The 25,370-nt window shown below is 33.8% G+C and overlaps 2 protein-coding genes across 3 annotated transcripts; one reads left to right on the forward strand and one right to left on the reverse strand.

Moving 5' to 3' along the window:
- The first annotated feature begins 101 nt into the window (after window positions 1-101).
- On the forward strand, window positions 102-17,832 carry LOC120163610 (bifunctional aspartate aminotransferase and glutamate/aspartate-prephenate aminotransferase-like). Of its 2 annotated transcripts, XM_039173502.1 has the most exons (4): window positions 110-406; window positions 519-632; window positions 764-983; window positions 17,806-17,832. In XM_039173502.1, exons 1-3 carry the CDS (start codon window positions 170-172, stop codon window positions 902-904), a joined length of 492 nt encoding a protein of 163 aa, XP_039029433.1. In that variant the 5' UTR covers window positions 110-169; the 3' UTR covers window positions 905-983; window positions 17,806-17,832. The 2 variants fall into 2 exon arrangements, 1 of the variants encoding a protein (XP_039029433.1); XR_005519669.1 differs by lacking the exon at window positions 17,806-17,832 and having other exon boundaries at window positions 102-406; window positions 560-632; window positions 764-980.
- On the reverse strand, window positions 12,160-13,837 carry LOC120163609 (protein UPSTREAM OF FLC-like). The gene is made up of 5 exons (XM_039173501.1): window positions 13,550-13,837; window positions 13,408-13,477; window positions 13,210-13,322; window positions 12,450-13,122; window positions 12,160-12,317 (listed from the first exon to the last, which is right to left on the reverse strand). The coding sequence occupies exons 1-5, from the start codon at window positions 13,743-13,745 to the stop codon at window positions 12,215-12,217; spliced, it is 1,155 nt and encodes a 384-aa protein (XP_039029432.1). The 5' UTR covers window positions 13,746-13,837; the 3' UTR covers window positions 12,160-12,214.
- Window positions 17,833-25,370: the final 7,538 nt, after the last annotated feature.

Consider the following 25,370-nt stretch of genomic DNA (forward strand, 5'->3'; position numbering starts at 1 on the left):
TGAGGAGAACATTTGAGTCAAATTAGGGTGGGAAATGGGGTTAGAAATATCCTGGGATTTCAGTACAAGGCAATGGGATACCATTATGTCAATTAGTTCCAATAGGTTGATATATCTATTAGTGTACTTATGTAGGTTATGCATATCAAAACCTTAATGTATTAGTTAAATGTGTAGTTTTGGTAGTTTAATCATTATGCAAAAATATAAACCTATATTTGGTTTATATATTCAGTCCACTTCAGGAGCCAGCAGTATAGCACAAAAAGCAGGAGTTGCTGCATTAGGCTTGGGCTATGCTGGTGGGGAGGCAATTTCCACCATGGTGAAAGCATTCAGGGAACGGCGAGATTTCTTGGTTAAAAGCTTTGGGGAACTGGAAGGTGTTAAGATATCAGAACCGCAGGTACCCCTCTTATTCGGCAATCCGTGCATGCACATCCCGTTTTCTTCAATGGTACAATATTTTAGCTCTTCAAGTAACGTACTTGCTTGCTTGCACTGCATTTGGTTTGCAGGGGGCTTTCTATCTCTTCATTGATTTTAGTTCTTTCTACAGAATAGAAGCTGAAGGTTTTGGTAAAATTGAAAATTCGGAATCACTCTGTCGATACTTCCTGGACAATGCTCAGGTATGCTACGTCAAATGTTGTTTCAGCTCTCTCTCTCTAAAGAGATAAGGGCTAGGCTGTGTTCCGTCGATATTTTTGAAAGTAATTGAATACTATGTTAAAGATTGAAGACTGCTTGTAATGATTGACAGGTTGCACTAGTCCCTGGAGATGCATTTGGGGACAATAGCTGCATTCGGATATCGTATGCAGCATCCGTCACTACCTTACAAGATGCTTTTGAGAGAATTAAGAAAGCACTCATCTCCCTCAGGCCTGCTGTCGCTGTTTAACACGTGAATTACCATCATTTAGCTTGTAACTGTAGCTTGTACTTTATATTTGGGATTTGAGTTTTCTTTAAATTCTGGGTTTTTCTTGTATGTTGTAAGCTTGAAATGAAATGCTAACTGCTTATTGTATGAAGCCTAATATTTCTTGCCAATTGAAATAAAAGTGATACAATGAAACCAACTTGTATAAATTTTGCATGTTCTTTTTGTTGCTATTCAGAGATGACCATCCAGCTCAGTTGGTAGAGCACAAGGTTCTTAACCTGAGGTCGTGGGATTCGATCCCACGGAGGGTATTTCATAATTCGGAGGTCTTCTACGGAAGTTGCTTTCAATTTGGTGTTGGGGACAACCTATTATCTTACCTCCTTTTATCTCATTACATATGGGAATAAGGGACAACTATTTTTTTTTGTTGCTATTCAGAAGAATTTGGGCCTTGAAAGGCTTTATCCTTGTAATTTCCCATTTTCTTTGGAATTCCCTTGACCCTTAGGTTTGTTTGGTTCAAGGAATGTTGTATTAACGAGGGAATGAAATCCTCATTCCCCCGTTTGGTTGGCCGGTAATCTCATTCTCGATAATATTTTATTAGCAATAGTCGATTTTTTAAGGTATATTACCGGGAATGTGATTACCCCTTCCTTTAGGTATTGTTGAATTACCGACATTTTAGACTAAAATACCCTTAATTTTTTTTCTTTCAAAAATATCATTTTTCTGTCATTAAATAATAAAAATTCTATTAAAGTTAAATTAAAAAAGTATCCTCAAACTGTTTTAGATTTACAAAAAAAATCTATAATTAAAATTTTAAATGAAGTTCAGGGGTTAAATAAAATTTTACCCTTTCATTAAACCTATTTATCTTTTTAATTTTTTTAAAAAATATATAAATTTTATGAATTTAAATTTTTAAATAAAATATATAAATTAATTATAGTAATATTATAGTAGAATTTGACTTGTTAAAAAATAAATATATAATAAGGTCAATTTGGTCAAATATACAATTCAATAATCTTTTATTCCTTTAATCAAACACGGTAATCTTACATTCCTGCTAAATAAACCAAACACAAAATACAACATTCTCAGTAATTCTATTCTCTAATAATCTTTTGTCCTCGCTGATAATTTTACATTCCGTGAACCAAACGCATTGCTTAATGAAATTCTCACCTTTCTTTTTTTTTTACTATAAGAACCCTTCTTCAAACCCTTTAATCACTTTCTTGCTAACCAAATAGAAGAGTGGGTATAAAAAACCAAAATAAGCCCTCAATGTTTATTAAAATGGTCATTTTGCCCCTTAATTTATTTTTTTGAAGCATTTTGGCCCCTAACATTTTAGTTTAGGACAAAAAAGTCCCTAACATTTGATGGAATAATCATTTTGTCTCATATTCCTTGTTTACTTGAGTCATTTTAGCACTCAACTTTTCATTTTAGGTTAAAAATGCCCCTATTTAAGAAATCAATGTTTTTTCACATGAAACAAGACCCTTTAAGTAGATTCAAACTCTTCATCCAACCATATATATATATTACCCAACCTTAGTGGCGGGTTTCCTTTCAGAAACCCTAATCAAACAGATAATTATTCATTCTATCCTTTCAAAATTAATATATATTAAGGGATGGATTAAGGGGATTGACGAGAGTTGTCGTCTCTTGAAAATTTTCTCGTCTCTTAAAAATTTTAAATTTTCGTATAATTTGAATATTTTTATTAATAGAGATCAAAATTACCATTTAATCACTATTTATAATGAACACGCCCTAATAGTTTAATTCTTCTGCCTATTCTAAGAGTCTCAATTACAATATAATCCAAAGCATCGCTTAAATAATTAAGTGGTCTGGTTGTGAAAAAAATGAAAGATCAATAGTTAACAAAATCTATCATTAATTTAAGTGATCTCATGTAATTCTGTAATTTATATGATTTCTATATATAAATTCATATGTTAAAAACATTTGATTTTTAATATATTTCGATGGCTAAAGGATAGTTTATATTTATAAATAGTTGATGTACAAACGTGACACATTGATCAATAATATAAAGAAGAGGATCACTAAAAATTATCCTTAAATCAGTTACTAATAACATGATAGTAAACAAATGGACATGGTAAAAAAAAAAAATTGGGAGGATAATGAATCCTTTTCTTGGAAGGCGGTCACGTCACGGTCATGGATGACTTTTCACATAAATTAACAACCTATACTTATATAATAGATTAAACCTAATCCCCGCCTAAAAGTTAAAATATATGTCATTGCGGCGATTTGATCAAACTGACATATATTTATCGAATATTTACCTTTTTAGCACCGTTTGATATATATTTCTCGAAGTTGTACCCTTTCGGCTGAGCTGGCGAAAGGCGCGTCCCCGGAGACGCGCTTTACCCGTGTTTTCGCTGAGTTGGATGGCACGTGTGGAAGGCGCATCCCCAGGGACGCACCTTCACGGGATTCTGATGACTCGACTGCCATATGTGGAAGGCGCATCCCCGAAGACGCGCCTTCCATTAAATGCCATAAATGCCCCCATCCGTTTTCCCTAACTACCCCTCCTCCTCCCCTATATAAACCCCCTCAACCCTCCCTCATTCTTCACACCAAAATCATATCTCCTCTCTTATATAACTCAAATTCTCCAACTATTTAAGTTTTAAATTTGTTATTAGTGGTAAGAAATTTATTTTATGTAGTTTTTTTAAATATTTATTATATTTATATAATATATTATGTAAATTATTTTATTAAAATAATATTTATATAATTATTATTTATTTAGAATTATTAATTTTTTTGTGCTAATTATATTATTTTGTCTACAGTTATAATGAAAATGAAATGCTGTTACGATTGGATATTGATCATATCTCCAGACATTTTAGCGATATGGTAATACTTTTTATAATTAATGTTAATATTTAAATTTATTTTTATTTTAAAGTTATTATGAATTTATATTAATTTTAATTTTTTATAATGTATATTATTTAGGATACTGATCGTATTTTAGAGACTTTTATTAAAAATCCACGTATACCGACACCAGAACGTATTTTGCCATATTTGGCTTCTGCCGGGTTCGGGTATATTGCAACAATTATTGGCGGTTGCAAACTCGAACCTGTCCTAATTTATGCACTGATTGAGAGGTGGAAGCCCGAGACACACACTTTTCACCTTCCATGTGGAGAGGCCACAATTACATTGGAGGATGTCTCTATACATCTGGGGCTTCACGTCGACGGAAATATGATGTGTGGTATGGCGGATGGTGATTGGCAGTCAATGTGCATTGATTATCTTGGAGCTGCTCCGCTAGAGTTTAATGGAGCTAAAATAGTTTTATTTTGGTTGAAAGCTAATTTTGAGGTTTTAAATGAAAATGCTTCAGAGGATCAAGCAAAGGCATGTGCTCGGGCATATATTCTACGAATAATTGGAGGAATATTGATGGCCAGTAAATCTCGCAACCAGGTGCATTGTATGTGGTTGCGGCATCTGATCGATTTTGATGAAGCTGGAAGATATAGTTGGGGCGCTGCAGTTTTGACATTTCTCTTTAGAGAAATGTGTCGGGCGACGAATTATAAGAAAACTGCTATCGGTGGATGTCTTCTGCTTCTACAATCATGGGCGTGGTTCCGCATGCATTTCTTATACCCGATCGTGAATGAACCATATGTATTCCCCTTATTGTTGAGGTAATTTTCGAACTAAATTTTGATTTAAATATTTTTAATTAAATAGGGTGATATTTAGTTTATATTATATTTCATAGGTGGTCGATGAAAAGAAAGAACCATAAAAGTATACCTACTGGGTTAGAGGAAATTCGTTTACTTATTGATACGAAAGCTGGGTCTGAGGTATGTTTTTAAATCTGTTTAATTATTAATATTTTAATTTAAAATGCTAGATATAATTAGAATATTTTATTTATTTGAATTGTATATTTATATTTCAGTTTCAGTGGATACCTTATGCGAGCGATGAAGTGAAGGCTTGCATCCCACCCCACCTTAGTGGGTCATTAGAGTTATGGATATCGGTTATACCTCTTATATGTTATGCTATTATTGAGTGGCATCCAGTTGATCGCGTGCTCCGTCAGTATGGTTGTACGCAATATATTCCTGGAGCACCTAGAAATTTAGACGACGTGCATAACATAGATAGACGAGGAAAGAAAGAGGTTAACTGGGTGGTGAGACACAGAGATTGGATTGCGCTTTGGGAGAACCGATATACACTGTTGGCCCCTCGACAATATTACGCTGAAACTGGTCATATGGTTACAGATAACTATATGGAATGGTTTAATGAAAATGGGAAGCCGTTTCTACTTTCGGCGGAAGCACGAGGGGTTAACATTCCTAGGCGCCGAGAAAGACGTCAACCGTCTCAATATCATCGTCCCCCGACGCGTGGACGGAGAGAAGGCGCTACCGGTTCTGCATCAGTCCCACCACAACATCCTTATCCATCGATGCCGCAGGGGTACATGCCCAGCCCTCCACTTCATATGCCAAGCCCACCAGTTCATATGCCATCTCCGCAGGGTTACATTCCGAGCCCGCAGGGTTACATTCCTAGCCCGCCAGGTTACATTCCGAGCTCGTAGGGTTACATTCCTAGCCCGCCAGGTTACATGCCTAGCCCGCATGGTTTTATACCATATGGAGGTGCATATACGACTATGTTTAATGATCCAGCATATGGTTCATATGCATCTTATTTAGCTGGTGGTGCTTCTCCGCAGACACCTCAATCTCCATATGGATCACAGACATCGATGCCAATGTTTCCACAGTTCCCGGGGAGCAGTGGGATTATTACTAGCACTCCTCCAGGGTCGTTATTTTATACAGGCCCTTTAGCCCCTTCAGCGTCATCTACACCAAATGAAGAAAATGCTGCTGATGATGATAGTGAAGATGAGGGGAATGAAGAACAAGTTCCACGAAGAAATCCTCCACGAAATAGACAACCACCGCCATGTGGAACTCATTCGAGAATACGACATCAGTGATCCAGTTGTATTTTAATGTTATTTAAATAGTTATATTTCAGAATTTTATGTAATTTGGTTATGTTATTTAAATGTTTCATGGTTGTTACATACATATTTTTAATGTAATTTTTTATTTACATTTAACATTAAATGTTTGATAAATGTTTTTCAAATACAAATTATATTATTCGAAATTTAAAATAAAAATAAAAATAATATTATTCGAAATTTAAAATTAAAATACAAATTATAGTATTCAAAATTTAACATTAAATTTCAACTTAATATTCCAATTGTATTCGAAATTAAAAGTTATATTCCAATTATAGTTCACAATACTTAAATTGAAATTAAATTTATCCATACATATGATTTTATCATTAACATATATATTAAAACGTATACATTAAAATCAACTTATCACTTCACATTTATTCGTAAAAAACATCTCGATGCTCATTCCATACAATTTCAATGTCACAATCAACTTATCACTTCACATTTATTCAATTTATCCATAACATTTTATCTAATTTATTCAAACTTCACATAACGTTTTAATTTAAGTTATGAACTTAAATTAATCTATATGTATAATTTATTCTTAAATTGTTGAACTTTCAAAAGAAGTTAAATTTTGGTTATAATTTACCTGATTTCACAATCCATCTAGTGTCCCCGAGGGACATGAGTGACATAATAGGGCAATGATAACATATTCTCTGACAAAATAATGGAAGGCGCGCCCCCGAGAACGCGCCTTCAAGTCCCCTGAGAAATAATAGGTACTGATATGAATAGTGTCCCCGAGGGACATGAGTGACATAATAGGGCAATGATAACATATTCTTTGACAAAATAATGGAAGGCGCCCCCCCGGGAACGCACCTTCAAGTCCCCTGAGAAATAATAGGTACTGATATGAATAGTGTCCCCGAGGGACATGAGTGACATAATAGGGCAATGATAACATATTCTCTGACAAAATAATGGAAGGCGCGCCCCCGGGAACGCGCCTTCAAGTCCCCTGAGAAATAATAGGTACTGATATGAATAGTGTCCCCGAGGGACATGAGTGACATAATAGGGCAATGATAACATATTCTCTGACAAAATAATGGAAGGCGCCCCCCGGGAACGCGCCTTCAAGTCCCCTGAGAAATAATAGGTACTGATATGAATAGTGTCCCCGAAGGACATGTGTGACATAATAGGGCAATGATAACATATTCTCTGACAAAATAATGGAAGGCGCGCCCCTGGGAACGCGCCTTCAAGTCCCCTGAGAAATAATAGGTACTGATATGAATAGTGTCCCCGAGGGACATGAGTGACATAATAGGGCAATGATAACATATTCTCTGACAAAATAATGGAATGCGCGTCCCTGGGAACACGCCTTCATGTGAATAGTACTCCGATTATAGACACTATTATATGCAACGTATTATAAACTTTCAAAACAAACTTCAGTTCACAAGCTTTCAAATTCTCAAATTCCCAAACTCTAAATTTTCAAATTCTCTGAAAATGAGTCGTCTTTCTACTATTGTTTTGTATGATGAAGAAATTAAGGAAGCCGAAGAGGGGGTTGTTTTTGAGTCAGATCATTATATCCCATTAACCTTGAAGAGAAACATCACAATTGAGGAGTTAATCACAAAAATTTCGTTAAAGATTTGTGTAGCAGGCCAGAGAAGACTATCTTCACTTCAGTACAGATTTCCTACTGAACATTTTCCGCTCACGTATACATCATTTCAGCTTTCAAACGATGATGATGTTTCTTTGATGGATGATGCTCATATGGGGAGTTCACAATCTCTTATTGAAATGTATGCCACTTTTATTGAGGTTTGTGCAACTCGTGGTCTCTCATATTCCTCTCACTTTGGCATTGCATATCAAGCTGATCAAGTTGATAGCCCAACACAACTGATCTGTAATGATTTCACATCATTAATGGTGGATCCAACGCCAGATACCATGCCATCAAGTTCAATAGGAAGGCATTCATCTGCAACTGCTTATGATCTCAACCCACGTGGCTTCACCAATAATCCATATGGCAACATCTCTTCTACTTCAAGGGTCAGACATTCATCTGCCAATGTTTTCGACTTACATATGGAAATGCCAACGAGACGACAGTCTATTCACATCCCACATGATACAATGGCCTCAAGTTCAAGTGGAGGACACGCAAGCGGGAACTTATTTGACCTCAACATTGGATTATCGGAGGAACCCTCATCTCCACCAGAAGAACCTCTTCGGGAGCCAGGTGCAGATGGTGCTTAAACGGGATTATTCGTTGAACCTGACTCACCACATTTTAATGTACATTCTGATGATGACGAGGATGACGTTCCGATAAATAAAACACCAGCCAAACTTCTTGCACATATGTATGAGGCTGATTATGATGCAATATATGAGCCTGAATTTCCAGATCTTCATGATGTTGGCAACTATGGACTTCAATCATTAGTCAATGACGGTAATTTACATATTGGAATGGAGTTCGCATCGAAGGAGGAAGCAATGATGGCAATAAAGAGTTACAATATTCGTAACTCAGTTAAGTCCCGAGTTGATCGATCTAACACGGAGAAATATGTCTGCTACTGCGTCCAACGTGACAACGGATGTCAATGGATGGTCCGTGTATCAAAGAGGAAGATGAAGAACAACTTATGGGAACTAACCAGATACAACGGTCCTCATACATTTTGTGCAACCGGTATAAACCAGGATCATCCCAACTTGGACTCCAACATTATTTGCCAAGCAATCATGCCCATTATGAAGCAAAGCTCTCATATAGCTGTTGCAGTGTTGATTTATGCTATACAGTCACAATATGGGTACACTGTCTCATATAAAAAAGCGTGGTTGGCAAAAACATAATGCCATTTGCAAACTTCATGGCGAATGGGATTCCTCTTACAACGAGCTGCCCAGTTGGTTTCATGTTGTGCAAAGACTTAATCCCGGGACAATTGTTGAGTTCGAAACTCAACATCATTACGTGAATGATCGAATGGTTCGCGATCGCTGCCAATTTTACCGTGTCTTTTGTACTTACCCTCAGTGTATTAATGCGGTCAAGTACTGTAAACCAGTTGTCCAAATTGATGGTACTTTCTTGTATGGGAAATACAAGAAAGTTTTATTATTGGCTGTGGTCCAAGATGGAAACCGCAATATTCTTCCTGTTGCGTTTGCCCTCGTTCAAGGAGAAGACACTGAGTCTTGGGCTTTTTTCCTTAAAAATTTACGTTTACATGTTGTCACCAGGGAACGAGTATGCATTATTTCAGACCGAGGAGCCGGGATAAAAGCAGCAATGGACTCTTTGGGTACAATGTATAGACCTCCACATGTTCAACATCGTTATTGTGTCCGTCATATTGCTGCAAACTATTACGGAAAATACAAGAAGAACGACGAATGTCAGTTAGTCGTGCGGATGGGTATTTTACTTTTTCCCAATTTTTCTATCAATTTCTTATTACTTATTTATACTTCATATTAACTATTACATATTCCTAATGGCTTAGGTTACGAACTCTTACCTCAAAGGTTTGAGTCGATGCTACAAGAGCTGTTTGGAAAAAAATAAGAAGGGGTGCGAGTACATTATGGACATCAGCAAAGAAATGTGGACAAATGCATATGATGGGGGTATCACTATGGTCATATGACAACAAACTTGGCTGAAGCAATAAATTCAACCTTAAAGGGGGCGCGTCATTTACCAGTCACGGCGTTGGTTAAAACGACTTATTTTCATTTGGGTCAACTCTTTGCAAAGCTCGGTGGACAAGCTCTTACTTGGATGCAAAACGACCATATTTACCACCCAAGACTAGTAGTTGATTTACAGAAAAAAATGGATGCATCAAATGGGATGTTAGTTACAAATTTTTCTCGCACCCGTGAATTGTTTCGTGTAACCGAAATACCACGTTCGCTGCAAGGGATTGGAGTTAACTCTTTCAGAGTTAATCTACAAGAGAGGTGGTGCGATTGTGGTTTCTTTCAAGCACTCAAATATCCATGCTCTCATGTCATTGAAGCTTGCTCACATTCGCATTTGGACTACAAAAATTATGTTGATCTCGTATACCAACTTTCACAAGTATTCAAGGTATATGAATTTGAGTTTTCGCCCATAGGAAACGAAAGAGACCCAAATGAGATTCAAACTTGGCTTACAATTGTACCAGATCCATTGCTATTGAGGGACTCAGGTTGTCCAAAATCTACTAGAATACATTGTGATATGGATATTCGGGAGAGGTCAACAGAACAAAAACGATGTGGGCATTGTAGAAACATCGGGCACAATAGAAAAAAATGTCCAGCTCTGTTATCATCATATAACCGTTAACTCTTATGTAATTAATATTGTATTTAAATTAATATTTTGTTTCTAATAATTTAATGTTATTGCATTTATATAATTTGTCAATGTATGTACACCTAAATAATTTTTTTTAACTTTTAAATACATAAATATTTTCAATATATTTATTTAATATAATAATTAATATTATTAGTTATAAATTTTTTTAAAATATAATAATAATTCCACCTTCTAAGTAGAGAAAAATATTAAATTAAACAAATTAAAAGTTATTAAAAAATTTATGTATACGATGACACATTTCATGTTCTGATTGGAGGATTAAATTTATTAAATTAAATTTTCAATAAGACTAATTTCATAAAATATGTAAGTCTTGATGATTAAATATGTAATTATACTAATTTAACTTATGCATCAATATTTCGTTAAATATTGATAAGAGATGACTAGATTGATAACATTTAAATAATTAACTGATAAAATTAATAGATCGATAATCAAAATAAAAAATAATAATATAACCATATGTGTAATATTATAATTTCATACATTTTTCCTATAACTACAATAAAATCAAAACTGGTTTTCATATATTGTTCTATCATATTAATGTAGATAATTCAATCCACCTTTAACACACATTAACAAAATACATTTGATAATTCTTACATTATAATCGAAACACTTTACATAATATATTACTAATTTATAATAATAATAAAAATAAAATATTTATTATTAAACAAAATATCAGCGTGGCAGTCGAGTCATCAGAATCCAGTGAAGGCGCGTCCCCGGGGATGCGCCTTCCACAAATGGCATCCAACTCAGCAAAAACACTGGTAAAGTGCGTCCCCGGGGACGCGCCTTTCGCCAACTCAGCCGAAAGGGTGCCACTTCGAGAAATATATATCAACCGGTGCTAAAAAGGTAAATATTCAGTTAAATAATGTCAGTTTGGTCAAATCGCTTGTCATTGCACAAACTATTGAAGTATCATAAAAAATTTCATTATGGTGCAAGCATGATAGATACATAATTTTATGTTAACGAAGTGAATTTAAATTTAAGATGAGATAAAATTTTAGAATTCTAAAAGATGAAAATATATTATAAATAGAAAATATACAAAAATTTAAAATTTCTAGAGGAAATTGTCTCCCTTCGTTCCTTTCGATCCGTGTAAGCCTCATATTTAAAAGATTAAGATTAAAATCCATCAACCGGTGTCATGATAAAAGAAAATTGTGTTCTTCTTAAAAGTTCTATGTTCAAACAATTGTGTTGTAAAGTGTGTATATATTGTGAATTGATTAAGAAAATTCTTAACATATATTATATTATAATGATATAATGTCAAAAATAACTCCCAACGTTTATCAAAATGATCATTTTAGCCACTATTTTTTTTGGGTGCATTTTGGCCCCTAACATTTTACTTTAGGATAAAAAACTCCATCTATAGATAAAAATCATTAGTTAACACACAATTAATACTAAAAAAAATAAGAGTATTTTTTAACCTAAAATGTAACATTGAGGGTTAAAATGCCCTAGAAAAAAGAATAAGGGGCATTTTTCCTAAAATAAAATGTTGAGAGTCAAAATACTTCAAATAAAAAAAATAGGGAATAAAATGACCATTTTAGTAAAGATTGGAGGCTATTTTTGACATTATGCCTACTATAATCACTTTATAATATTTTTTAAAATATAAGATATGATTTAAAATTTAAAATTTTCAAAACATATAATTTCTTTTGAAAAAAACAACATATTGAAATGGAACATATACCACATTTAAAAGGGAAGAAGAGAGTTCTTAATAATGATAACATCCCCTAACGGTTAATACTAATTACTGCATCAATAAGTATATGAATCTAGTCAACCCTCATTTTTGCTTTGGTAATTTCTTCCTGGGAATAAAATTCCCTTTGACTGCCTTGTCCTTTTTCTCCTCTCCCACTGTTCCACTCAGTGCAGCCTTGCAGCTCCTGATGATTCAAAATCAAAACCAAAACCAATACCAAAATCAAAACCAAAACCAAAATCAAAACCAAATGAATCATTAAGTTCAGTCCAATGAAAAAATTGCAGGGTTTTAAGAGGGAAGCCAAATGAATCACCTTTCTTCATTATAGGAATTGGATTTCTTGAGCAGTGGCTCATCAGCCACAACTAGGTTCTCAGACTTGATTGACTCAACAATGCTGCCACTGAAGTACTCCTTCTCTTCTGCCTGTAAATTACAAAACCTTGGATTCTCAGACATGCAGCTTATCATGTGATCATCTTCAACCGCCTTTACTGCAGATTTACAAACAACCCCTCTATGCAAATTTTCACTTTTCTTCACCACATTGTTTGGTATGTTCTTGGCTTTGTTAACGGCTAAGTTCCCACATGCAATGAGTTGAAGCAGCACCGAGGAGTTACGGCCGTTGGCAACTGTGTCACCATCTTCAAACCGCTTGGATGCAGTGTTTTTGGTTTGATCTTGCTTCTCAACAATGGGTTTTTGGATATTGTTTTCTTGGTATTCAAGTTCATCAGTGGAAACCCCTCTTGAGCAACGAGAGTGAGGAGTTGTTGTTGAGCTTGTGTAGCATGTTTTCTCCTCATTAAGTTCGTATTCTTCTTCTTCTTCTCCATCGAATTCTTGCTCTTCTTCGTATGTTGCAGCTTGGGGTCCTCTGTGCCGAGTCAAAGCAAAAGCTGAGGACTTTTGTTTGGGATGATGAAGGTTTGGTTCCTGAAAATTTGGTTCCCTTTTACGTATTTGTATTTGCTGTAATCTTTCTGCAACAAACAAACAAACATTTGGAGTGTTGGGTTCTGGTTAAAAATGAAGACTTTCAAGGTAATGAGGTTAAAAAAGTGGCAGACCAGAGCAACCATCAACCAATTCTGAGCCTTTGAGAACATATTCAGCTCCATCAGATGGAGGAATGACATCATTGTCTGCTAAATCGTTCCATACATAACCATTCTTGTAAGTCCTAGTGGGATCAAAACATCAATATTAGCTAAAAGGGGGTGGGGGAAGAAAGCAACTTTGATGGTTTAAGAACAAAAATGGGAAACCTTTTACAAGACCAAGAGTAAAGAGAGGGCATTCCTTTGCCTCTGAGAGCTGTGAGTCTTTCCATTACATCTGTGAAACAACAGGGAAAGAGATAAACAAGCAAGAAAGGATGAAATGAGGCAAATGGGGTTTGGATTTTACCTCTCAAACGAAGTGGTTGATTGACCAAATGGGTGACTTCCATGTAATGAGGATGTTCAAGCTGCCCATTTCTGGTTAGGTAGTAAACAACTTGAACTCGTCTGATGGGTTTCATTGCCTTTGGCTGCTGCATACAGACCTTGGCTCTCTCCGGGCTGCTTTCTCTTGCTCTTCTTCTACTTCTCCCGTTCGTCATTCTTGACCTTTTTAGTTTTCTCAAGGTTTGACAAAACCACTAAAATCCTTTATATTCTCATTTACTACACCAGACTGCGAGATGGTGTAAAAGGTAAACTAAAAGGTACAAATAGAGATGATCCGAAGGGTCGACCGATAATCTTGAAAATTTAAATTTTTTATATAGTTTAAAATTTTTATTTATATTTTAATAAAAAAATATTTTTACCATTTTTAAAATTTTATAAATATTTTCTTTTTAAATTTTAAAAAATTTATCTTCTAATATAAAATTTTGTGTTACTGTCAAAAAACAAAGCATTAACTTTGGATTCTTATAAAAATAGGAATGTGTGTGGTGGTGGGTCACGGTCATTACAGTAGAATTTACTTTGACTTTTGGCAATGCTCTGATCCCCAACATAAGCAAGAAGGAGATATAGAAAAATGGTATAATATCAAAATTAGTCCATCCACATTTATCTTAATAGTCATTCAAGTCTTTATTATTATTATTTTTAAACATTTTAGTCTTAATGTTTCAATTCTGGGTCTTAAGAATAGCTTCTATTAGATGAAAATTATTAATCGACCAATAATCAATATGTGTTATTGATATGATATTTCTATTCATACTTAATTGTTGACATGTCAGATGTTAAATTATCACCTTGAGAGATGTAATATATGACATGTCATTATATTTTACGACATGACACATGTCATGTCATGATTTTAAAAGTAATGTGCCATATGATATTTTATGAATTCAATATGTATAGAAATGACACATTAATAATATGTAGCGAATGTTTATCAACAAACAATTTCTATTCAATAAGGACCCTTAGGATAAAAAGAAAGAAAAATGATAAAAAAGATCATTCATATAAATATTATGTACTAATTTTAATATTATACCAACAAATTTGTCTTATGAAAAGGTCTCTAACCTTTCTGCAACAGCTCCATGTTCTAGGATGTTAACTACCTTTATTACAGAGCAGAGGATCACATGATGTCGGGAAATCCGACAATAACTGGTTAAAAATAAGAAACCCATTTCTGTAATAGGACTGTTATTTTGTCCAAAGGTTTACTACTGTTTTCAATAGATTTTACACCCTCATTTGCAAACTTGTCCAATTGATGAGGAAAACTTCAACTTTTCTTTTTCTTTTTGCTTGAAGCCCATGCTTTGTGGTTTGATTGAATTGAATTAGTGTTTGTTTTTCATTAGGGTTGTTGGCCTTTAGCTTTGAACTAAATATAACAATAATTGTTTTCCATGTGAAGAAAGGATTCGTATCATCATTTCTTCTCAACCCTTCAACTTTTATATATGATGGGATTTATGTTTAAAACATGAACTGTTAATGACACATTTCTTTCTTAAAATATTAAGGGTCTTTAAGTTTGATTTTAATCGGATCATATCTTATTCGGATTTAGTTCGAGTATATGTTGAGTCAGATCGAGTCAGATCAATATACAATTGATCAATTTTTTAATCAGATCAATATAGAATTGATCAATTTTCGAATCAGATCAATACTAGATAGACCAATTTTTAGTTTGGATCAATATTAGATTGACCGATCGATTTTCAGTTCGGATTAAATATTAGATGGATCAATTATTGGGTTGGACCAATATTAGATCAATCGATTTTTTAGTCAAATCCGAGTCAATTAATTTTTGAGTTTGAGCAATAGCAGATCGGTCAATTTTCAATTTGACTCAATCCAATTTGAGTTGTATGTGAATCTAATCAAGTTAACAAAAATAGATAATACAAAAGGTGGTGGTTTGTTGCGTGAGCAGCATATTAAAAGAGATAATTTGGAAGGAATATGTCATGTTATTCATGGAGCAAAACAACCTCTTTAAATAGGTTACACAACTAACAAAACAAGCAAAAAATATGCAACTTACTCCTAAAATCATGGAAAGCATAACAACTTAGATATAAAACAACAACTCCCTATAGATTAAGTCCATAATAAATACTGAAACGTCTAACAAATCCTCCATTAAACTAATATTAATTTCTAATATCAGTTTAAACTAAGAAATCTTTCTGCCTTGCTAACTCCTTGCATTTGTCACCTTACAAACTCCAAGCATTTGTCGCAACTTCTGAAATGTTGTAAGTTTGAGGGCCTTTATAAATATATCTGCGATTTGATCCTCACTTCTGCAATATAACATATCAATCTCTTCATAATTCACAAAATATCTCAAGAAATGATATCGGATGTCAATATGCTTGCTTCGCCCGTGTAAAATAGGATTCTTAGATAGTTTTATGGTTGAACTATTGTCACAGTAGATAATAGTAGGTCCCTTTTGCTTGAAATGAACTTCCTCAAGAAGCTTTCTCATCCAAATGGCTTGACATACACATGTTGATGTAGCTACAAGTTCCTCTTCGGTTGTTGATAGAGTGACAATTGGTTGCTTTCGTGACGACCATGAAACAACTCTTGACCCTAACATAAAAATGTAACCAGATGTACTTTTTCTATCATCTTGGTCTCCTGTATAGCCACTATCCGTAAACCTAATCAAGTCTGATTTTTATCCCTTCTTGTACAAAATTAAATAGTCGATTGTACCTTGTAAATATATAAGGATTCTTTTTGTTGCTTGAAGATGCATTTCCTTTTGATGTTCCATGAATCTGCAAATAACATTTACAACATATGTTATATCTGGCCTGGTCGTAGTGAGATACATCAGACTCCCCACGATTTGCTTGTACAAAGTATTGTTGACAGCTCTTCCATTATCATTTTTACGAACTTTAAACTTGTCTCTGCTGGTGTACCAACCGAATTGTAGTCCGTCATTTGAAACCTCTTTAGAATCTCCTGCACATATTTCCTTTGAGAAATAAAAATACATGCATCTGATTGTGTAACCTATCTTAAACTATATTCTTCTCTGATATCATAGATCGAGCGAGGGCCTGTCTTTGCTGACTCATAGCATTCTTCCAAGATCTGACATGTCAAATTCAATCATCATGGATTTTTTAAATTTATCAAACATTGTCTGATCATTCCTAATAAATAATAAATAGTCAACATACAAGCAGACCATCAACAAATTTTCACCATTTTCCTTTTTCACAAAAAAAGGTATGCTCATAAGGACACTTTTGAAAACCGTTTTGGAGAAAATAAGCTTTGATACGACTATACCAAGCTTGAGGGGCTTGTTTAAGTCCGTACAAAACCTTTTTTAATTTATACACTTTATGCTCTTCTCCAAACTTAATATAGCCAGGAGGTTGGTTAATAAATACATGTTCATTCAAGTCTACATGCAAAAATGCCGACTTGACATCTAGATGAAAAATTGGAAAAGAATTTTGAGCAGTCAATGCAATCACCAATCTGATTGCGTCGTGCCTAGAAACTAGAGCGAATACCTCCTTGTAATCAATGTTGAACTCCTGACTATAACCTTTCGCTACCAAGCGTGCTTTGTATTTGTCAACTTCACTTGTTTCCTTCAATTTCATCTTATAGATCCACTTCACATCAATGGTTTTATGTCCCTTTGGAAGCTTAGTTAACTCCCATGTTTTGTTCCTTTCGATAGCTGCAATTTCATCATCCATTGCTTTCTTTCATTTTGATTGTTTAATTGCCTCTTCAAAAAAGACAGGATCATAATATGAAAAAAGAGCAAAATAAGTGAGTGGGTCCTCAAATTAGGTATGGATCCATGTTGATCCATCTAAAATTTCGAAAACTTTGATTCAATTCGGTTTATATCAAGTTTCAAATCAAATTTGAGTTATTATATTCATATCAATGTCGAGTCTTGGATCGAATAAAATGATTCAGATAATTGGATTCGAGTCAAGTTTACCGCTCAATACTATTGAATACAATCCCATTAATTAAACTTTCAAACCTAGAAATAAGTGGGGAAAGCAAATCAAAAGTATAAGATCTAATGCGGTTGCAAACTGTTTACATTGACATTTGTTGCTTTAGTTTTCTAAATTAGTTTATTGGTCAAATTGCATTGTCCCATACACAAACAGCTAGCCATTGGTCTAATAATTGGTTCATCCTTGTTTTTCTTCTAAACAACTAGGGATCGACTAAGTGGACAGATGGAAGCAGTCGTCCTTCTTAAAAGTTTTAATTTTTTTTATATAATTTTTTGTTAATAATTTGTTTTTATCTCTAGAATTTTGAAGTTTGCCATTTCTAAAACTTTAGAAATTTATCATCCTAACATAAAATCTTGTGTTGTCCGTGGATTTAACTGCTGCTGCTGGTACTCTTTGGCAGCTAAGCAAAGTGCCGGATTTCACAAACAAAGTGAATTTAGTGTTATACATATATAATTTAATGAGAGATTGGCACATGAAAACACATGTAAAAACAAATCAGTTGAATCCGAGATTGGACTCCAAATGAAGACAGATTATGATTTTATATACATAAATATTTGACTGTACGTTAAATATATGTTTATTATCTTTGCAGGAACATATATATATATATATATATATATATAATATATTGGTGTGATCTACGAAGCAGAATTAGACGAAACAGCTGCAAATGTTAATAAAATGATCCATACTACTTTATCCACTACTAATCCGTTTTCCACACAATTTTTTTTTCATAAGATCAAAAAAAACAACGTGAATTGATAAATGTTGTATCATCTTGTATGTTCTCCATAAGATTGATTTTTGTGCACAAGGTTTTCGGAAAATTCTTTTGTAGTTGAAATTCTAGAAGAACATTTTCAAAATCTTGTATCTTTCGGAAAGTCATGACCTCTTTGATAAGACTTCTGGTAGATCTCATCAATTAGCAGTTGATCATATTAATTGGATTTATCCATCTTATCAACCTACGAATAGTCATTATGACCTTAAACATACTAACGCCAAGAGTTATTATAAAACTTTTCGATAAAGACCGATAGATGGATCTAGAATCCCCTTTTTTTTACGTCCTCATGGAGACATAATATTTTAATACCAATTAATGATCGTTTGATCATCAATTATAGTCCTTTATCCAAATTAAAAAGAGTGAACCACCTGTGACTATCGTAATCCATTTATTTCCATAAATAATAAGTCAAATTAAATGAATTAGAAATGGATGTTTAGAGACAAGATAAGTCACCAAGTTTCAAATTGAGTAATTACAAATCAATTATGACATTTAAACTTTAACACCTACTCATTTTATTGATTAACTCAATTTATTTTTGAAAATCATGAGGTAGTTGCAAAATAATATTTGTTCAGAATTTTCATAGTCTCTTACAACACACACCATGTAAATGCAGTTGCTCATATTCGAAATCTCAAAAAAAGAACGCATCTCTAAATGAATTTTAAAGAATTTGAAACCATTGATTTGATATAAGGTAGGAAATATCAAATTATATATAGCCACAAAAACGGGAGGTTTTGCTGTGAGGCGGTTAAAATACGGCTAAAAACGGTGTGACTGGTTAAATAAGTGACCAGTTAAAAGCGCTATTGTAAATGTTATATGTTTTCACCAGAAATATTAATTGTGTTGGTAATAATAATGGTAATAATCGGCAATATCATTATTGTATGTAAAATTCGCCAATTTTTTTAACTTTAACAAAATCGGTTAATTACTGGAAACATCATCAACCATAATTACATAACAGGTAGCGTTTATTTAACGTAATAGGTAGCGTCTTTTTAAAGCTGATGGGGCCTTAGAAATCTGACGATAACAAAATAGGTTAAATACTTAATTTGTTATCAATATTATCAACATATTAGGTAACACCTAAAATGTTACCAAAGCTTAAGCTGACAGAGCCTTAGAAATTCGACGATAACAAAATAGGTTAATTACTGGAAACAATATCAATCATAATAACATGACAGGTAACGCTTATTTAACGTAATAGGTAGTGTCTTTTTAAAGCTGGTGGGGTCTTAGAAATCCGGTGATAACAAAATAGGTTAATTACTTAATTTGTTATCAATATTATCAACATATTAGGTAGCGCCTAAAATGTTACCAAAGTTTAAGCTGATGGAGCTTTAGAAATTCGACGATAACAAAATAGGTTAATTACTGGAAACATTATCAACCATAATAACATAGCAAGTAGCGTTTATTTAATGTAATAGGTAGATTCTGTTTAAAGTTGATGGGGCCTTAGAAATTCGACGATAACAAAATATGTTAAATGCTTAATTTGTTATCAATATTATCAACATATTAGGTAACACCTAATATGTTACCAAAGTTTAAGCTAATCGAGCCTTAGAAATACGACGATAATAAAATAAGTTAATTATTGGAAACATTATCAACCAGAATAACATAACAAGTAACGCTCATTTAATGTAATAGGTGGCATCTGTTTAAAGCTTATAGGGCCTTAAAAATCTGACGATAACAAAATAAGTTAATTACTTAATTTGTTTTCAAAGAAATCAATATATTACCGTGTACATTGTTAATTTACCTATTACTTTAAAGTAATAGGTTTCAAAATTATAAGTATCAGTACTTGTATACAGTATCAATACTTGTACATTTACGCCTATTTTCATTATATTGGTAGAAACGTTTACCGTGTACATTATTAATTTACCTATTACTTTATAGCAATCATTTCGAAATTCCAAGTATCGATACTCTATACAGGTGTATCGATACATTTTGCGTACAAATTATTTGAGAAGCATACTGGAATAAAAGTATCCATACATATATAAAAATATCGATATTTGGTATTTATGTCTATTATCATTATACCGATAAAATTTTACCGATAAAATTTTACTGTTTATATTAAACCATGTTTTTATAATATTTTGATATAACAATTTAAGGTAAAATATTTTTGGACTTGAATTGAATTTGTTCAAAGTTTTCAAAACTAATTCAAAGTCTTTTAAAAGTGAATTTGAGCACAAAATTGATTTTCACGTATGTAGTACCGATACTGTTCTTACAGTATGGATACTATATGAACATAATCAATATTGTTTATGTGATATCGATACCCTAGGTAAGAGAAGTATCGATACTCTCTAGGTAGTACCGATACTACCAACATTGCTCAAATTCCAAATGCAAAAATGGTACCGATACCCAAAGGGGTACCGATACTACTTTACATAGTAGTATCGATACTATCAGGCCCAATGCTTAGTAATAGCTAGTTTAATTTAAATATTACAAAAGTAGTACCGATACTCCCTACAGGAGTATCGATAGCCTCTGTCCTGGGCAGTTTTATTTTGCAGATAAAACATCCCCAACTGCTCCAAATCACTCCCAACGGCTAGAAACGACCACAAACTCATTTCAACATATAAATACAAGTTCAAGACACTTGAAGAAGAGTTAGAACACCTATCAAAGCATTCAAAAACAAGAGAAGAGCTTTTATCTTTATTTCTATTCTCTTGTAAATATTAGTGTATAATGAGCTTTAATTTGTAAACACATTCCTTTTTAGATGTTTTATTTGTTTACATTTTTTCTTTGTAAAGGGTTTTGGTTCTAGCTGAGCCTTTGAAAAGCTAGGGAGTTTTTCTAAAGGTTATCTATTTTTCCTTGAAAAAGAAAAAAATAAATTAGTGGATTTGTTGGAAAATCCTTAGTGAGGAGCTAAAGTAGCGGAGGTAGACCTAGTTGAGAAGTCGAACCACTATAAATCATTGTGCAAAATTGTCTATCTTTTCTTTCTCCTTACTCCCTAAATACATTTTGCCAATTCACCCTCTTGTACAGTTTTTTTAATGGAGATGTGCATATGGGTTTGGAAAGAAAGCAAAGTAAATTCTGGAACCATTTCCTTCTCTTTTCTTCTTCTAAGTGAGACCCATCTACAAGGTAATATTTTGAAATTATGATTTTCCTTTAAGTTTTTTATTTGTTAATGAAAGCTTGGGTGTTATATATCCCTAAAAAGGGCTTGTAGAGGAATATAAGAATAAGATGAGTGTTTTAAAGATTAATTTATAAAATGGGTTTTGAAATGAAATATTGATAAGGAGTAGTTTTTAAATTTTAATGATATTTTTGTCTTTTCAATGAGTATATTAAAGGGTTAGGAGTTTTAGAAATGAGTAAGAGTTTAGTTGAAAACATGGCATGATTCTTAAATGTAATTGTTTAGTGAGAATTTGGGATGTTTAGGAGTAGTAAATGGGTACAAGTTGGTTTGGAAGTATAAAGGTGAGTTCAAAGGCTAAAGATATGTGTATATGAGACAATTGGAAGGATTTTAGAGTGATTTTTTGGGGTGAAAATGGAAATTCTGAGCTTAGAGTATCAATACCATTAGAATAGTATCGATACTTCAAGGGTAAAATCTGGGAAATTATTAAGGGTAGTATCGATACCTGTTGAAGAGGTATCAATACTGTAAGGGTAGTATCAATACCTGAATGATGGTATCGATACATTAAAACATCGAATGCCAGATTGGTATCGATACCTTGAGGAGGTATCGATACCCTTGAAACATCGAATATTATTTTGGTATCGGTACCATGAGGAGGTATCGATACCCTGAAAGGGAAGTATCAATACTGTTAGGGTAGTACCAATACTTCTAAACATGAAATGGATATATAGGGTTTCTTACATTCCAAGTTATTCTGATTCGATAATTGAGTTGAAGAACGATATTGATTTCTGATTGTTTTGTGTAGTGATTGAACGTAATCGAAATCTGGTCAGCTCGACAAAATAAGTATCTTTTGAAAGGTGTTAAGGATTTGGATTAGAACTTCCGTGAGGCAAAGGTGAGTGCAACTTCTCAGTTTTGCAACAAAATTGAGGAAGACTTGCGATAAGCCAACCTCCGTGTTTTCGATCGAAAACTATATATTTATTTTCTGTTATATTTTAATATTTTATTCCATTTACATAATACTAGTTCTGTTTTATGATCATATGAATATGTAAATGTGAAATTTGAACCAGGGAATGTGAACAGACTCTATGAGAGAGAAACTATGTGAATAAGAAACACTTGGAATAATGACCGAACATAATTATGTGATTAATAGCCCAAAGTATATGTATGAGGATTAGAGGTATAGTTGGCATGCCAAGAGTCGAGGGTTTTATTTAACACTTCAGTGCAAACTTATGTAGTCTTTCAGGACAAATATGTGACACTTCGGTGCAAACTTATGTGGTCCTTCGGGATAATTATGTGGCACTTCGGTGAAAATTACGAGCTGTGGTGACAACATTAGTGCACAACCTCAATGTACTCAAATACCTAACGTTCTCAGTAGTATGCCTTGGGCATTTGAAATAAAGAAATATAAAGTGAAACTATTTATAATTATACTTTTGATATGAGAAATAAGGAGAATTCTTTGTGAACCATTTTGAATAAACAAATAAGATTTTTGTTATTAAGTTAACACTGTTAGTATTGTCTCACTAAGTCATCGACTTAGCGTGTGTTTTTCTCACACGTAGGTTTGAAGAAAGCTGAAGATTGATTTGGGTTGAGGATAGCATACACTTTTGAAGATCAGATCAGAACAAATTAAATGTAGGTGTTTTGTAGTATTATAACTGTTGGCATGTATTAAATGTTTAATTTGGAAATGCTCTAATCTATTTTGTAAACTCATATACTTTGATATTTATGTAAATTATTAAGATTGTAATTAAAAATAGATGTGAAATGATGATTTATTAAAGAAGTTTATATCTTTGTATTTTGATACAAAATTTTAATTTGATTATGAAGTGTGTATTTTATATGTTTTGAAAAGTCAAATGTGACACCTCATATTCGTATTCGGGTGTCAAGTATGGGTCAGGGGTGTTACATTTTATGGTATCAGAGCAATGGTTTAAGTGATTTTAAGTTGGAAATGAAGTCGTTTTTGGTTTTTAAACTAAGAGTACATACCAATTTTTAATAAAATTTCTGATCTGATAAGGGATCAATATGCTATCCTTGCTAATATTTTTAGTAATTGATCTTAATAGATGTCAAACTTTGAAGGCTCCCGAATTAATGGGGGAGATAGGATGGAGAAGAGTAGTAACTCACCTGCCCCAAGCAGGCAGGTGAGGAGCAGGCACAGCCTGGAATGCATGTACAAGATCAGGGGATGTTCTTTTAGACGTTGGACGCGATCCTGACGCGTTTCCAACTGTCTGTCTCCTCTACCCCTAAGATGAATGTACTTAAAGAGTTGAGAAGTTTAGGAGCGCCTGAATTTAAGGGAGAAGCTGAAGAAGGTCAGGTTGTTGCTGATATGGGGCTTAATGATTTGAAAGTTATGATAGAGAATCTTCATTGTGTTGAAATAGAGAAATTGGATGGTGCAGTTTCGTTATTAAGAGGTTAAGCGAGAATTTGGTGGTCGAATGTGACGATTAGAATTTCAAGAGATTAGGTGACTTGGTATTTCTTCCTAGCGGAGTTTAAGAACAAATACATAGGGATCAGTTTATCGTCAGATAAAACAAGAATTATGAATATAAAGCAAGAGAATCGCACGGTGTATGAGTTTGAATGTGAATTCAACAAGTTGAGCCGATTTGCTGCCGAGTTGGTTCCTACAGAGAAAGATTCTTATGATTGGTTTGTGGAGGGTTTAAGACCCAGATTAAAATAGTTGTTGTTGGCACTTAACCTCTCTTCCTTTAAAAAGGTTGTGAATCGAGATAAAATCTTGGAGCGAGCTCAAAATGAAAGATTTGAGGAGCAAATGACATATTGGAATAAGAGATCGGGTGCATCGTCCAGTGCTTCTCAATCAAAGAAGAGTAGAGGTTTGAGTTCTCGACCTCATACTAGACCAGAATCTACAACATCCTCGGGTAGGGGATCAAATCCGGGAAGAGCAATACATACTTATTCGGTGGAATCCTGAGTGGACAAGCCGAAATAATGTCAGCTATGTGGTAAGAACCATAGTGGAATTTGTAGAAGGGTCTCTGGAGCTTGCTTTAAGTGTGGAGAAGCAGGGCATTTTATTGGAGACTGCCCGATGATGACGGGTGAGCCTGCCCAAATAGAGAGATCCACGACTGCACCGATGAGAGGTAGAGGTCGGGGAAGATGAAGGAATCAATCTGAGTTGACTGCTCAACATGAAGTATGCTCTACTACCGGGTATACAACCTGAAGATCAATGAAGATTGTGATGATCCTGAAATCATTGTAGGTACTTTTCAAATATATGATAAATCTATTTTAGTTTTGGTCGATCTGGGATCAATTATTCCTATGTCAGTAGTAAACTGGTTAAAGATTTGAGCCTTCTGTTAGAGCCTATTCGTAGTGAGATAATTGTGACAAATCCATTAAAAAATAGCGCTCGGGTGAGACAAGTCTGTAAAAGGTGTCCCATAAGGATTTAGGGAATAAAATTCCCTTCTAATCTAATGGAATTACCCTTTGATGAATTTGAGGTTATTCTTGGGATGGATTGGCTTTATCATTATTATGCCAACGTGGATTGTCGACTTAAGTGAGTTCAATTAAAAAGTCTTGACAGAGTAGAGGTTAGTGTGATTAGTGAAAGAATCCATCCTTTATCTAATATATTATCATTAATGTCGGCTCAAAAATTAATACTATAAGGGTGTCAAGCATACATTGC

The sequence above is a fragment of the Hibiscus syriacus genome, unplaced genomic scaffold (genome assembly GCF_006381635.1).
Source record: "Hibiscus syriacus cultivar Baekdansim isolate YM2019G1 unplaced genomic scaffold, ASM638163v2 tig00111467_pilon, whole genome shotgun sequence".
Taxonomy (NCBI): domain Eukaryota; kingdom Viridiplantae; phylum Streptophyta; class Magnoliopsida; order Malvales; family Malvaceae; genus Hibiscus; species Hibiscus syriacus.